This window comes from Cucurbita pepo, unplaced genomic scaffold, assembly GCF_002806865.2.
Source record: "Cucurbita pepo subsp. pepo cultivar mu-cu-16 unplaced genomic scaffold, ASM280686v2 Cp4.1_scaffold000402, whole genome shotgun sequence".
NCBI lineage: Eukaryota > Viridiplantae > Streptophyta > Magnoliopsida > Cucurbitales > Cucurbitaceae > Cucurbita > Cucurbita pepo.
Genome location: NW_019646636.1, coordinates 1 through 14,109, shown reverse-complemented (window position 1 = coordinate 14,109; position 14,109 = coordinate 1). Strand labels below are relative to the sequence as shown.

The window sequence follows — 14,109 nt, the reverse complement described above, 5'->3', positions numbered from 1 at the left end:
ATTTCCTCACATATCTCATCATGTTTGTTTGTCTTCTATCTTTTGCTTTATCATTTTCACTTTTCCCACTTTAATTATTTTCACTTTTTCCATTTTCATCACATTATTGATGAATATGGATTTCCACTTTCATCTTATTATTTGTATGTACATTAAGAATTATATTTTGAATATGTAAATTAAGCTAGGATGACAAAGCTCATGTAAATTGTAAGGGCTCAAGTCATTAAGCGTAGGAATGGTATCAGAGCCAGCCTCTCAATTTTTGTGAGGGAAGAGGAGTTACTCGATCTTTAAGAACGACAGTGTAAACCTAGAGGATGATAAGAGAGATTTAGAAGAATTTGGAGTATGTGATAGCTGAGCGAATAGCCCTTGTATTCCAGGTGGTAAGACGCGGGAAGCGCAGTAAGTCCGTTGGCAAGCTTGGGTGCTTAGTCATATGAAATTTTTTGAAGAAAATCTTATCTACAACCTGACACCTATATCAGAGACAAAACAAAGATTGAAAACTTGTCAGCCACACAGTAAAGGCTTACATGTGAATTATGAGTGTTTGTAAATTATTAGTCTTTTAAATTATTAGTTTGCTTTATGCCTTTTCTTACTTTTAGGAAAGCATATCTTGCCGGGTCCTGTCCTATTAGATTTGATCTTTATCTCTTAGTTGGTGTTTTTCAAATTTACGTTCAAATTCGAAGTCTATAAAACGATTTCATCAATGTAAGGAGAGCATCAATCGGCCGATAGCTCTCTCTTGAATATCAATTGAAGAATTCAAAGAAAAATAATTCTACTCTATCTCTTATCTTATCTATCTTCTTATGAACGAATTTCTGAGAAATCTCAGAAAATTAAACCATTTCAAATGTTCTATCAATGAAGAAGAAAGTTCAAATGAACATAGAAGGGGAGAAAATCTCACAATCTCAAATACTGTCAATCAAGAATTTCAGATTGCCAGGATCGAAGATCATCTCCAAAATTTGACTATTCCAAAGGTAGATCCTAAAACTATCTACCAAATCTCAACCTTCAATTTTACTCGAAGATCATGCATATAATTCTCAGAGAAAAACATCCCAATTCATAGCAATAGAGAATCTCTGAATCTTTTTTCAAAATCTCTTATACTCCAACACCGTGAAGAGTTTAACTATCTTCACGTCAGTCTTGTCCAAGTCGCTGTAAAACCATTGTTCAGACTTGGGTTAGATATCCTAGTCCTTATCTCCTTACGAGATAAGAGACATGAAGATTTCTAAAATTCTTTATTGGGAATGGTTCAATCCAATCTAGAGAATGGACCAATCTATTTCAATTGTTATCCAAACATTACTTTGTCGCTCCACGACCCACACATATTATCAGCCCTCATGCTGGACTTACAATAAAAAAATTTGAACATCAAGGCTGAAACTCATTCTTCAGTCGTCATATTCAGGATTTATTACAAACTCATGAATACAAATATTTCTCCAAGAGCATTAAGATCCTCGCCAAAAGAATCAACCATGCTCATAGAGGCAAATATTGGAAAGTCCTCGGTGACTGTTCCAAAAACTCTTTGTTGGGATCAAATAACCAGAAATACTCTCTGGAAAATAGAAGATGCTAATCTTTAGAGGAAAAAGAAATCTCAAAACCCATTACAAATCATCGAACATATCTCATCATGTTTGTTTGTCTTCTATCTTTTGCTTTATCATTTTCACTTTTCCCACTTTAATTATTTTCACTTTTTCCNGAATCTCCAGGAGAAGTCAAAATAATACCAGTAATCAGAAAAACTAGTATCCTCAACCGTCTTTTCCGGATATTCAATTCGAAGAAAAGACTCTACAAACTCAAGCTCATTACGATGGTTTAGCAATCTATGAATGGAATATCGATGGTTTGTCCGACTATCTGATAATGAATGTTGTCAATGAAATGATGATTGCTGTAGGCGCGTATAAAATATAGGGCCATAAATCCGACCATCAAATAGCTCAAGTTTTAGTGACTCGATTTACCGGGCAACTCAAGGACTGGTGGGACAAATATCTCGATGAAGCAACTCGCCAACAGATATTAAGCCACCATGTCAATAGGCCAACTACTCAAATCATCAAAGAGGAAGGTCCGTCAACTAGGACCGAAGTACAACATGAAAGGGTAGAGGATGCTGTCAACACTCTCATTTATACCCTTATAGAATTCTTCGTTGGCGACCCCTTGAAATAGCAGGAGAGATCCGCCGAAATACTCATGAACCTGAAGTGCCCCACCTTAGGAGATTTTAGGTGGTAAAAACACATGTATTTGAGCAAAGTTCTTATTAGAACAGATAGTTCGTTGGAATTCTGGAAACAGAATTTTGTCAATGGACTACCAAAACACTTCTCAAGAAGGATCAAAGACGGTCTTAAGATAAAGTATAATGGAACAATTCCATGGCAGACTTTGTTATATGGGTCAATAGCATCCTTCATCATAGAAGAAGGACTCAGACTTTGCAATGAGTCAAAGGTTCAAAACAAGCTCAATTCTTTGATATCAAGTAGAAAAGAGCTTGGAAGATTTTGCGATCAATATGGATGCAAGGGGATAGAGGCCCCCTAAACCTCCAGAAGGAAGAAGGTTAAGACGCATCCAAAGCCTTATAATTCGTACAGTCCCAGAGAAAAGTATCGGAACAAACGAGTACAATCTCAAAAGCCAACATATTCAAGAAGAAAGTAAATCAAGCAAGGGAGAAATCCTCGAACTCCAAGAAGAATCCGATTCATATTCTAGCACAGAATATGAATCAGGACAAGAAAGAAAGAGGACGTGCGAAGGATGCATAAATGTCCTTACAAAGGATCAAGAAATTCTACTCGAAGTAGTAGAAAAAGTTCAAGATCCAAAAATTAAGCAGAAAATCGCTCAACGACTCAGAGATGCCACCACAATCTCTAAGTCACCTGAAAGGGAAGAAAGAAATCCCTACAAACTTCAATCAGTTCTACAAACTTCAATCACTACTCAATACCTACAAAGAGAGATTAATAATCTCAAACAAGAAGTACAGGCATTAAGATCTGAAACCAGGTCAGAATCCTATATGCTTCGCCAAGAAGTTCTCAATCTTTAAGGAGAAAAATATTCCTACGAAGGCCCGACCTATTCAAATGAATAAGGAATTACTAACATTTTGCAGAGCAGAAATCAATGATCTTTTGCAGAAGGGTCTTATTAGGCCGTCAAAGAGCCCCTGGTCATGTGCGGCTTTTTACGTCAACAACGAGACAGAGAAGGAACGTGGAGTCCCACGACTGGTAATAAACTACAAACCCTTAAATAAGGTTTTGGAATGGATTAGATATCCCATTCCAAATAAATCAGATTTAATGCAAAGAATTTCAAATGCAAAAGTATTTTCAAAATTTGATATGAAATCAGGATTTTGGCAAATCCAGATTTCAGAAAAAGATAAGTACAAAACGGCTTTCAATGTCCCTTTCGGACAATACGAATGGAACGTTATGCAATTTGGGCTAAAAAACGCTCCATCCGAATTTCAAAAGATTATGAATGATATTTTCAATCATTTTCAAGACTTTTCAATTGTTTATGTTGACGATGTTCTGATTTTTTCTCAAAACATCGATCAACACTTTAAGCATCTTCAAACATTTTTTACGACAGTCAAAAGAAGCGGTTTAGTTGTGTCTAAACCAAAAATTAAACTTTTTCAAACAAAGATCCGTTTTCTTGGATTTGAAATTCATTTGGGTCTCATTAAATCCATTCAAAGATCCATTGAGTTTGCCTCAAACTTTTCCGACCAAATTACGGATAAAACCCAACTACAAAGATTTTTGGGATAACTCAATTATGTGTCTGATTTCGTTCAAAATATCACACCCATTTGCAAGCCACTTTTTGAAAGACTCAAAAAGAATCCAAAGCCCTGGACTGAAGAACACACCAAAACAGTCCAAAAAATCAAATCTCTTGTCAAGTCAATTCTGTGTTTATCGCTGATAAACCTAAAGGCTAGTTTAATAGTGGAGACGGACGCATCCGATATTGGGTATGGAGGAATCCTGAAACAGTCTCTTGACAAGAAAGAATCCATTGTCCGTTTCCCTTTGGGAATATGGAATTCTACTTAAAAAAATTACTCAAAAGTGAAGAAAGATATACTTTCAATAGTACTTTGTCTACAAAAATTTCAAAGCGATTTGATTAACAAAAGCTTTGTTATCAAAACAGATTCAAGGGCATCTAAATTTGTTTTCGAAAAAGATGTAAAGAATCTTGTATCTAAACAAATTTTTGCTAGATGGCAAGCCATCTTATCTTGCTTCGACTTCAAAATTTTGCCTATAAAAGGGGTCGAAAACCCCTTGGCAGATTACCTCTCAAGAGAGTTCTTACTCTCGAAGAAAAACTCTCCCTAGCCAACCTCCTTCTCCCAGTGATGATCGCTTAGAAAGCAACAGAAAAAGGGAAGAAGCCCATTGCTTCTTCAAACACACCTACTCCAATGACGTCCGATAGCTACGCAATGGATGCTGGTTTCACATTGGTGACCAGGTCTAGAGCAAAGCTTTCTAAAAAACAAGCAGAGGTTATCACTCCGATGAGGCCTTCTACCTCTTCAACATGGCCATCTGCCGCAACTCCATCAAGACTTACTGTCTCTTCCACTTCAAAGGGACATTCTGTCCCCTCAACCTACTCGGACGCGGTTGTTCCCGTTCAATTTTCTCCAGTTCCTTAAATCAGGACCTATTTTCAAAAATTTGTGTCTATACCAGAAGCCCTGGTAGAACCAGAATACAACGACCCAAAAATCAGAGAGGTCGTCAAGAAAGCCTATCCATCGGGATTCTTCTATATCCCGGAAGATCTTCATAAGACCAGACGGTTTTATGAATTCATTTTAGTCGATACAAAATCTGTCGAAATTACTCATATTTCGAGTCGCGATTCTTAATTGTATATTTAATTGAGTTATGTGGTAAAATTTCAGACATTTATGCTAAACCATGTGGGAGTAGCGAATTTGGAAACAAATGGGGGATGACATGGAAATGATAAATCCACGTCAGCAGTCAAGTGGGTCATTGACTACCCAATGAGGAACATCCTATGTGTACTACTTATTTCTTTTCAGCCTTAGTGGGGAACCCATGCTCAATATAAAAGGAAAAGGAAGACCAAGAGGAGAAGAGCCACATTTTGGGGAGAAAATCGAATTACACAGTAGCAACTCTGCTGCAGTGAACTGTTGTGAAACCAGAGAAGAAGAAGAAAACCCTAATCCAGCAGCTATTGACAACAGAAGAAAATGGAGACCAACAAGGATTGATTAGAGCAAAGAGGTGGACGTGAGAGCTCAAGAGAAGGAAACTTCCATTGACGAACGGCAACAAAACGGGATAACTCTCTATTTTCTTATTCTCTTTCCTTATTCCATCAATTTTACATGATGAAGATGTGGATTCCTTTGTTTAATTCAGTTTGTATGGAAAGCTAAACTTAATAGGGGAGGCGAGAGAGTTTTATATAGTTTAAGTATGTTGACGGTATGATTTTAGTTTATTAAAGAGTTGTTGTTAATGATTTACATGTATGTTTAATTAGCTACTTTACATACATAGTTGTTCTCTTATTCGGGAGAAGAGAGGGAGCAATGAAATCCTCTTTAATACTCTAGTTCCGTAGCAAGGAGACTTGAAGGGTAATAGAAGGGTTAGGAATAATTCTTCTCCTAGAGCCTTGTTAATAGAAATTACAACGATTATGGAAATAATCACCATTCATGACCCTCGGAAGTGGGCTTGAGAATCTATTAAAAGGAACTAAAATCTACCACAAAACTCAACAACTTATCTATTTAATCTCTCTTAGCCGAACCTTCCTCATTATAGTTGATTTTCTCATCATTTTCTGTTTTTCGACAGCAGTGACACTTTGTTTTAGTTTTGTTTAAATAGTTAAAATCTCCAACACCCATTTGAATGTTACCCAAAAACTCACTTAATTTCCAGCGATAAAATTAACCAAAAAGATAGGTTCCCTGTGGAATCGATAATTTACTTATTACTTGCTACTTGTGATAGTGTATACTTGCACTTATTCTTGTGAATTTTACATCATTTTATTATATACATCCACAAGCAATCAAGTTTTTGGCGCCGTTGCCGGAGAACCTAATTTGGTTATTTTACTTGTTGTAGATTTTTGTGAGCGGGAGCCAACAAGAAGTCATAGTAAGCTGAGTTTTCCTACTGCTGTATTTACTGCTGAAGAATTGAGTTTACTGTTGCAAAATTCTGTGTATGAACCCACCTACGGGTTTGGAATTTATTTTGGATCCTGAAATAGAGAGAATATTTAGACGAAGGTTGAGGGAGAAAAAGGAAATGACAAAACAGAATATACAGCAAATGGCCCAACTAAATCGGGAGTTTGAAAATCCAGTGATGATGGCTAATCAAGAGAGAATTACTGCCAATGCCATTCATTTAGCAGATGACAGAGAAAGAGCGATCCGAGCATATGCACACCCAGCTGTGGAAGAGCTAAATCCGTGCATCATTATACCCGAAATACAAGCAACCACGTTTGAGCTAAAACCTGTGATGTTTCAAATGCTGCAAACCATTGGGCAATTTCATGGACTACCGTCGGAAGATCCTCACCTACACCTAAAGTCATTTTTGGGAGTTAGTGACTCATTTCGATTTCAAGGAGTGGATAAAGATGTGATTAGACTGAGCTTATTCCCATATTAATTGAGGGATGGTGCTAAATCATGGTTGAATACCTTAGCACCGGGAACAATTGATTCGTGGAATAGTCTAGAAGAGAAATTTTTTATCAAGTATTTCCCACCCACGAGAAATGCACGGTTCAGAAATGAGATTGTTGCTTTTCAACAGTTTGAAGATGAGACACTAAGTGAAGCTTGGGAGAGATTTAAGGAGATGCTTAGAAAGTGTCCTCACCATGGACTACCTCATTGTATACAAATGGAGACTTTCTACAATGGATTAAATATTGCTACTAAACAAGTAGTTGATGCTTCCGCCAATGGAGCTATTTTGTCAAAGACATACAATGAAGCATATGAGATTTTAGAGAGAATAGCATCTAACAATTGTCAATGGGCCGATGTGAGAAGCAACCCAGGAAGGAAGACTCGAGGAGTACTTGAAGTTGATGCTTTGTCCTCTATCAATGCTCAACTAGCTTCGGTGACTAATATTTTACAAAATCTAGCGTTGGGGCAAGACTCCATGATCAAAGCACCAGTCCATACAGCTGCTGTAATTAACCAGACAGCAGCCGAATCTTGTGTATATTGTGGAGAGGAACACACCTTTGATCAATGTCCAAGCAATCCGGCCTCAATTTTCTATGTCGGGAATCAAGTTAGTCAAGGCAACCCAAAAAATAACCCCTTCTCAAATACTTATAATCCGGGGTGGAGAAATCATCCAAATTTCTCATGGAAGGGACAAGGCTCGTACAACCAATAAATGCCCCCTAAAGCAAATTACCCTCCGGGTTTTGGATTACAAAATCAATTGACATATGGTTCTCAACAAGCCACCACCACCCAAGGGGAAGGAACTAGCCAAGCTCAACACATACCGGGAATATCGCTTTAGAGCCTAATAAAGGAATATATGGCTAAAAATGATGCTGTGATACAAAGTCAACAAGCATCATTGCGAAATTTGGAAGTTCAAGTAGGTCAATTAGCAAATGAGTTACGAAATAGACCTCTTAGTAAGCCTCTACTCCACCCGTTGTGAAGCCTCCTAAAACACAGACATCAGTCAGCAGTGGACAAGAAAGCAAAATATACACACCAACACCTCCTTTTCCACAAAGGAAAAAAAAAAAAGAAGGAAGAAGCCAACTTTGAGAAGTTCATGGACATATTTAAGGAAATTCACATAAATATACCATTAATTGAAGCTTTGAAGCAAATGCCAAATTATGTGAAATTCTTGAAGGATGTGCTCACCAATAGAAGAAAGTTTGAAGAATTCAAGGTGGTACCATTGAATGAAGAGTGTAGTGCAATATTGAAAAACAAGATCCCGCTAAAGGAGAAAGACCCCGGTTCATTCACAATTCCAATATCAATAGGAGGGAAGAAGCTAGGTCGAGCATTATGTGATTTGGGATCAAGCATTAATCTAATGCCGCTGTCTATTTACAAAAAGTTAGGTATTGGTGAAGCTAGACCAACTACAGTCACTCTTCAACTAGCAGATCGATCTTTCACTTATCCCGAAGGAAAGATTGAGGACATCTTAATTCAAGTTGACAAATTCATATTTCCTGCAGATTTTATCATTTTAGATTATGAAGCCGATCATGATGTTCCAATTATTTTGGGGAGGCCATTTTTAAAGACCGGAAGAACATTAGTCGATGTCTACAAAGGAACCATCACGTTAAGAATGGGTGACCAAAAAGTTGAATTTAACATCAATGACAGCATGAAATATCCAGCAGTGACAGAAGAATGCTCAGCAGTGTATGAATTGACAGAACAACCAGCGACCGAGGAATGGGATGATGGGGAAAGCGGGCAGGAAGAAGACAGCAGCTGGAATGACAGAATAGAACAGTTAGCAGTTTTAGGTGAATTCAGCAGAACTTTTGAGTCACTAGAATGTGAGGGAAGAAAGAGTTCACCGATGAGACCATCTATTGAGGAAGCGCCGCAGCTGGACTTGAAACCACTACCACCTAACCTTAAGTATGCTTATTTAGGTGACAAGAAGACACTACCCATCATCATCTCAGCGACACTATCCTCGACTCAAGAGGATATGCTCCTAGAAACATTGAAGAAGCACAAGGGGGCGATAGGTTGGACATTGGCGGATATAAAAGGAATTAGCCCTTCACTATGCATGCACAAAATACAATTGGAGGAAGGAAAAGTTAAGTCCATTGAGCAACAAAGACGATTAAATCCCATGATGAAGGAGGTTGTTAGAAAGGAGATTCTCAAATGGCTAGATGCTGGAATAATTTATCCAATTGCAAACAGCAGCTGAGTCAGTCCTATTCAATGTGTTCCGAAGAAAGGAGGGATAACAGTAATGGCAAATGAGAACAATGAGTTGATCCCCACTAGAATAGTGAATGGATGGAGAATTTGCATGGATTATAGAAGGCTAAACAAAGCGACACGTAAGGATCATTTTCCCTTACCATTCATTGATCAAATGCTTGATAGGCTTGCTGGAAAGTCACATTATTGCTTCTTGGATGGTTATTCGGGATACAATCAAATTACAATCAGTCCAGAAGATCAAGAGAAAACTACATTCACATGCCCATATGGAATTTTTGCCTTTAGACGAATGCCCTTTGGACTATGTAATGCTCCAGCGACATTTCAACGTTGCATGATGGCCATTTTTACAGATATGGTAGAAACATTTATGGAGATATTCATGGATGATTTTTCGGTTTATGGAGAATCTTTTGAGACTTGTTTGTGCAATTTAGGGAAGGTTCTACAAAGATGTGAAGAGAAGAATCTTGTACTGAATTGGGAAAAATGTCATTTTATGGTCAATGAGGGAATAGTGTTAGGCCACAAGATCTCAAGAAGAGGAATAGAAGTTGATAGAGCCAAGATAGAAGCTATTGAAAGATTGAATCCACCTACGTCAGTTAAAGGTATAAGAAGCTTTTTGGGCCATGCAGGGTTTTATAGGAGGTTTATTAAAGATTTCTCCAAGATTGCAAAACCATTGTGTAGTTTGTTGGAGTCAAATAGAAAATTCGTTTTTGACAAACAATGCATGACTGCCTTCCAAGCATTAAAGACAGCGCTGACCACAGCTCCTATAATGTCAACACCCGATTGGAATTCACCATTTGAGTTGATGTGTGATGCTAGTGGCCATGCTGTGGGGGCAATGTTAGGACAGAAAAAGGGGAAGGTACTTCATCCTATCTATTATGCCAGCAAAACGTTGAATTAGGCTCAAGTGAATTATACAACCACTGAAAAAGAATTGTTGGCCGTAGTATTCGCTGTTGAAAAGTTTAGAGCTTATTTATTTGGAGCGAAGGTGAAAGTGTACACTGACCACGCAGCAATCAAGCACCTAATGATGAAACCGAATGCCAAGCCAAGATTAATTAGATGGATTCTACTGTTACAAGAGTTCGAGATAGAAATCGTGGACACGAAAGGAGCTAATAACTATGTAGTGGATCACTTATCTAGAATGGAGAACATGGAAGAAAAGGTCAATAGCAAAGAAATTGATGATGCATTTCCGGATGAACAGCTGCTTGGGATAAACAGTAGTAGCAGAATGACAGCAACTCCATGGTATGCAGACATAGCAAATTTTTTGGCTTGTGCCATCATACCCGAAGAGAAAAATTATCAACAAAGGAAGAGGTTTTCCATGAATCCAAAAGTTACATTTGGGATGAACCTTTTCTTTTTAAACAATGTGGAGACGGCATAATGAAAAGATGCATTTCAGACAGTGAAATACCAACAATTCTTGAACAATGTCATGCATCTCCATATGGAGAGCAAAGAACAGTAGCCAAGGTATTTCAATTGAGTTTCTATTGGCCAATAATTTTCAAAGATGCAAAAGAATTTTGCAAGGGTTGTGATCAATGTCAAACGACGGGAAATATCAGTAAAAAAAATGAGCTACCCCTGAATTCAATTCTAGAAGTAGAACTTTTTGATGTATGGAGCATTGACTTTATGGGACCTTTTCCGCCATCTTATGGGAACTTATATATTCTAGTGACTGTCGACTATGTGTCCAAGTGGGTGGAAGCAATAGCTTGTCCATCCAACGATGGGAAGACGGTACTCAAGTTTTTAAAAAGAAACATATTCACTAGGTTTGGTGTACCAAGAGCATTAATCAGCGATGAGGGAACACACTTTGTGAACAGATTGATGAATAGTCTTTTAGAGAGATACAATGTAAAACATACAATGGCGACACCTTATCACCCACAAACCAATGGGCAAGCAGAGTTCTCCAACATAGAAATTAAAAGTATTTTGGAAAAGGTGGTACAACCCAACAGGAAAGATTGGTCGGTGAAACTTGATGCATTATGGGCATACATGACAGCCTTCAAAACCCCTTTAGGAATGTCTCCTTACAAGCTAGTTTTTGGGAAGGCATGTCATCTACCCCTGGAATTGGAACATAAAGCATTTTGGGCATTAAAGAAGTTAAATTTTGACTATACAACAGATGGAGACTTGAGGCGAATGCAACTAAATGAATTGGATGAATTCAGGTACCTAGCCTACGAAAATGCTAAGATGTACAAAGAAAAAACAAAAATGTGGCATGACAACAAAATTAGGCCCAAAGAATTCTACAAAGGACAAAGAGTGTTGCTATTCAACTCAAGGCTGAAGTTATTCCCTGGAAAATTAAAATCAAGATGGTCTGGTCCGTTTATAGTTGAAGAAGTCACTCCCTATGGGGCAATAACGATAAAACATGGAGACGAAAGGAGACCTTTCACAGTGAATGGACAGAGACTGAAGCCATATTTGGGTGGAGAATTAAAAAGAGGCATTGCCTCTTTAAGCTTAAAAAGCTGAAAAATAAAACATTTTGGAGCAAACGGGAGCTGACAAGAAACGGTAACAGGTAACAAACTCTCGGGAAGCCAAGTTAGTTTTTCTTCTCCTTTTATTTATGCACTTTTAATTGTTTTGAAATAGTTATCTTCACTTATCTTAGAATGATAGTTTTTTTTATATTATTTTACATTTTTATCATGAATGACTCGCATGCCCCAGAAAGTAGCTAATTTTTTTTTTAGATGAATTAGGTGGATTCTGATGTGGTTAACCAGGCTAATTTCAAAGTAGTAAGGAGGTTAATTACATTTTGTACATACTAAGTTGTGATTAGTGTCAAAGTTATTCTTTTTCGGTGTATGCTGCCATGAAGTACCGCGTTCTTCCTCATTTGCATGAATTTGATCTAATTTGTGTGCGCTTTCTCACGAAACCTCAAGTCAAAACACCAACACAAAAAGATGACATCAATTGATATCAAACAAGAAAAAGGAAAACTTTGAAAAAAAAAATTTATAGCAATCTGCTGCATTAAAAAAAAAATTTGGCAGCAGTCTGCTGTATTCAGACTGCTATGTTATATATAATAAAAATAAATAAATAAATAAACTACTGTCCTACCCAAAGTACAGCAGCCTGCTGTCGAAATGACAGCAGACTACGGTTAGAAAAAAAAAATACAAACTGCTATCTGTTCTTGACAGCAGACTACTGTAGCTGCATACAGTAGCCTATTTTCCTTTGTGTAAAAAAAATAAATAAAAAATAAATTACTTCCCCAAGAAGTCATCCTTTGTGTTATATACAAACTACTTCCACAAGAGATAACAATTCACTTTCAAACTTACAAGCAACAAGGATAAAAAATAAAAATAAAAATAGCTTGCAACTAACAATCATGGCACCGAGAAAAAGAGGGAACAAAATGGTGCGAGGAAAGGAAGAAGTGCAGCAAGATGAAGTGCAAGAAATAAATCAAGATCTCTTTCTAACGGGCACCGGTTCAAAATGAAAAGAAAAGGACAAGAACAAAATGGAGAACCTCCCAACACAAAAAGGAATATTCGCAAACGAGGAGGCGTACAACAGGTATGAACTCTTCAAGTCAAGAGTAGTGTTGGTGGAAAGAAGGTTCCCAACATTTTACCCTACATTCCCGGAGTCCTTTCTTAACGCCATCAACGATCTAGGGTGGGAGATGTTCTGTCACAAAAGGGAACAAGCTATAGTGCCGATAGTGAAGGAGTTTTACGCACATATTGATCAAGTGGAAGAGTACACAACATTAGTAAGAGGAAAAATAGTTGATTGGAGCCCTAAAGCCATCAACCAACTGTTTCACCTACAATCTTTTGAGTGTGCCACCTTCAACGAAATGGTGCTAGCTCCATCAGATGATCAACTTGAGATGACCTTAAAGATAGTAGCCATAGAAGGAACACGGTGGCAACTCTCGAGAGGAGGAGCAAGGACGATAATAGCAGCAGACTTCAACCCCGAAGCGAAAGTTTGGGCTGCCTTCGTAAAAACCAACTTACTACCCACTACACATGATACGACATTGTTAGCTGACAGGGTTTTACTTGTGTATGCAATCATAATGAATTTGATCATCGATGTGGGCAAGATTGTAGCGGATGAGATTGTCAAATGTGCAAGTAAGAAAGTGGGGAGGCTGTTTTTTCCACATCTGATAACCATGCTGTGCCTGGAGGCTGCAGTCCCTTTTGATGAGGAAGAAGAAATACTTGAGGCAAGGAATGTGATGGACTACATAGAATCCCATAGGGATGGTGCCAGCAGTGGCAAAAGGAGGGACAGCTTGTCAAAGTTATTCTTTTTCGGTGTATGCTGCCATGAAGTAATGCGTTCATCCTCATTTGCATGAATTTGATCTAATTTGTGTGCGCTTTCTCACGAAACCTCAAGTTAAAACACCAACACAAAAAGATGACACCAATTGATATCAAACAAGAAAAAGGAAAACTTTGGAAAAAAATATATATATATATATATATATATATATATATATATATATATTTACTGCAATCTGCTATATTAAAAACAAATTTTGGCAGCAGGTGTTCATTGAATACAGCAGACTGTGTTAATAAAAAAAAAAAAAAAAAAAAAAAAATTACAGCAACTTGCTGTCAACTTGACAGCAAACTGCTGTTCTACCCAAAGTACTGCCTGCTGTCGTTGACAGCAGACTCCTGTTAGAAGAAGAAAAAATAAAAATAATAATAAAAAAAATAATAATACAAACGGTTGCCTGTTCTTGACAGAAGACTGGTATAGCTGCATACAACAGCCTATTTTCCTTTGGGGAAAAAAATAATAATAATAATNAAAAAAAAAAAAAAAAAAAAAAAAAATTACTTCCCCAAGGAGTCATCCTTTGTGTTATATACAAACTACTTCCACAAGAGATAACAATTCACCTTCATACATACAAGCAACAAGGGAAAAAAAAATTAGCTTGCAACCGACAATCATGGCACCGA

General features: G+C 37.5%; 1 protein-coding gene and 1 non-coding gene across 2 annotated transcripts in view; one reads left to right on the top strand and one right to left on the bottom strand.

Annotated features, from left to right (window-relative positions):
• LOC111785222 overlaps window positions 1-11,620 on the top strand; it is a 30,562-nt gene extending 18,942 nt beyond the window's left edge. Inside the window, 5 exon segments of the mRNA XM_023665639.1 lie at window positions 3,412-3,566; window positions 6,921-7,412; window positions 8,004-10,431; window positions 10,434-10,523; window positions 11,016-11,620. Of these exon segments, the coding sequence (XP_023521407.1) occupies window positions 3,412-3,566; window positions 6,921-7,412; window positions 8,004-10,431; window positions 10,434-10,523; window positions 11,016-11,620 (3,770 nt within the window).
• On the bottom strand, window positions 6,889-6,994 carry LOC111785223. Its single transcript, XR_002813638.1, has one exon. It is a non-coding gene; the product is annotated as a small nucleolar RNA R71 (small nucleolar RNA).
• Window positions 11,621-14,109: the final 2,489 nt, after the last annotated feature.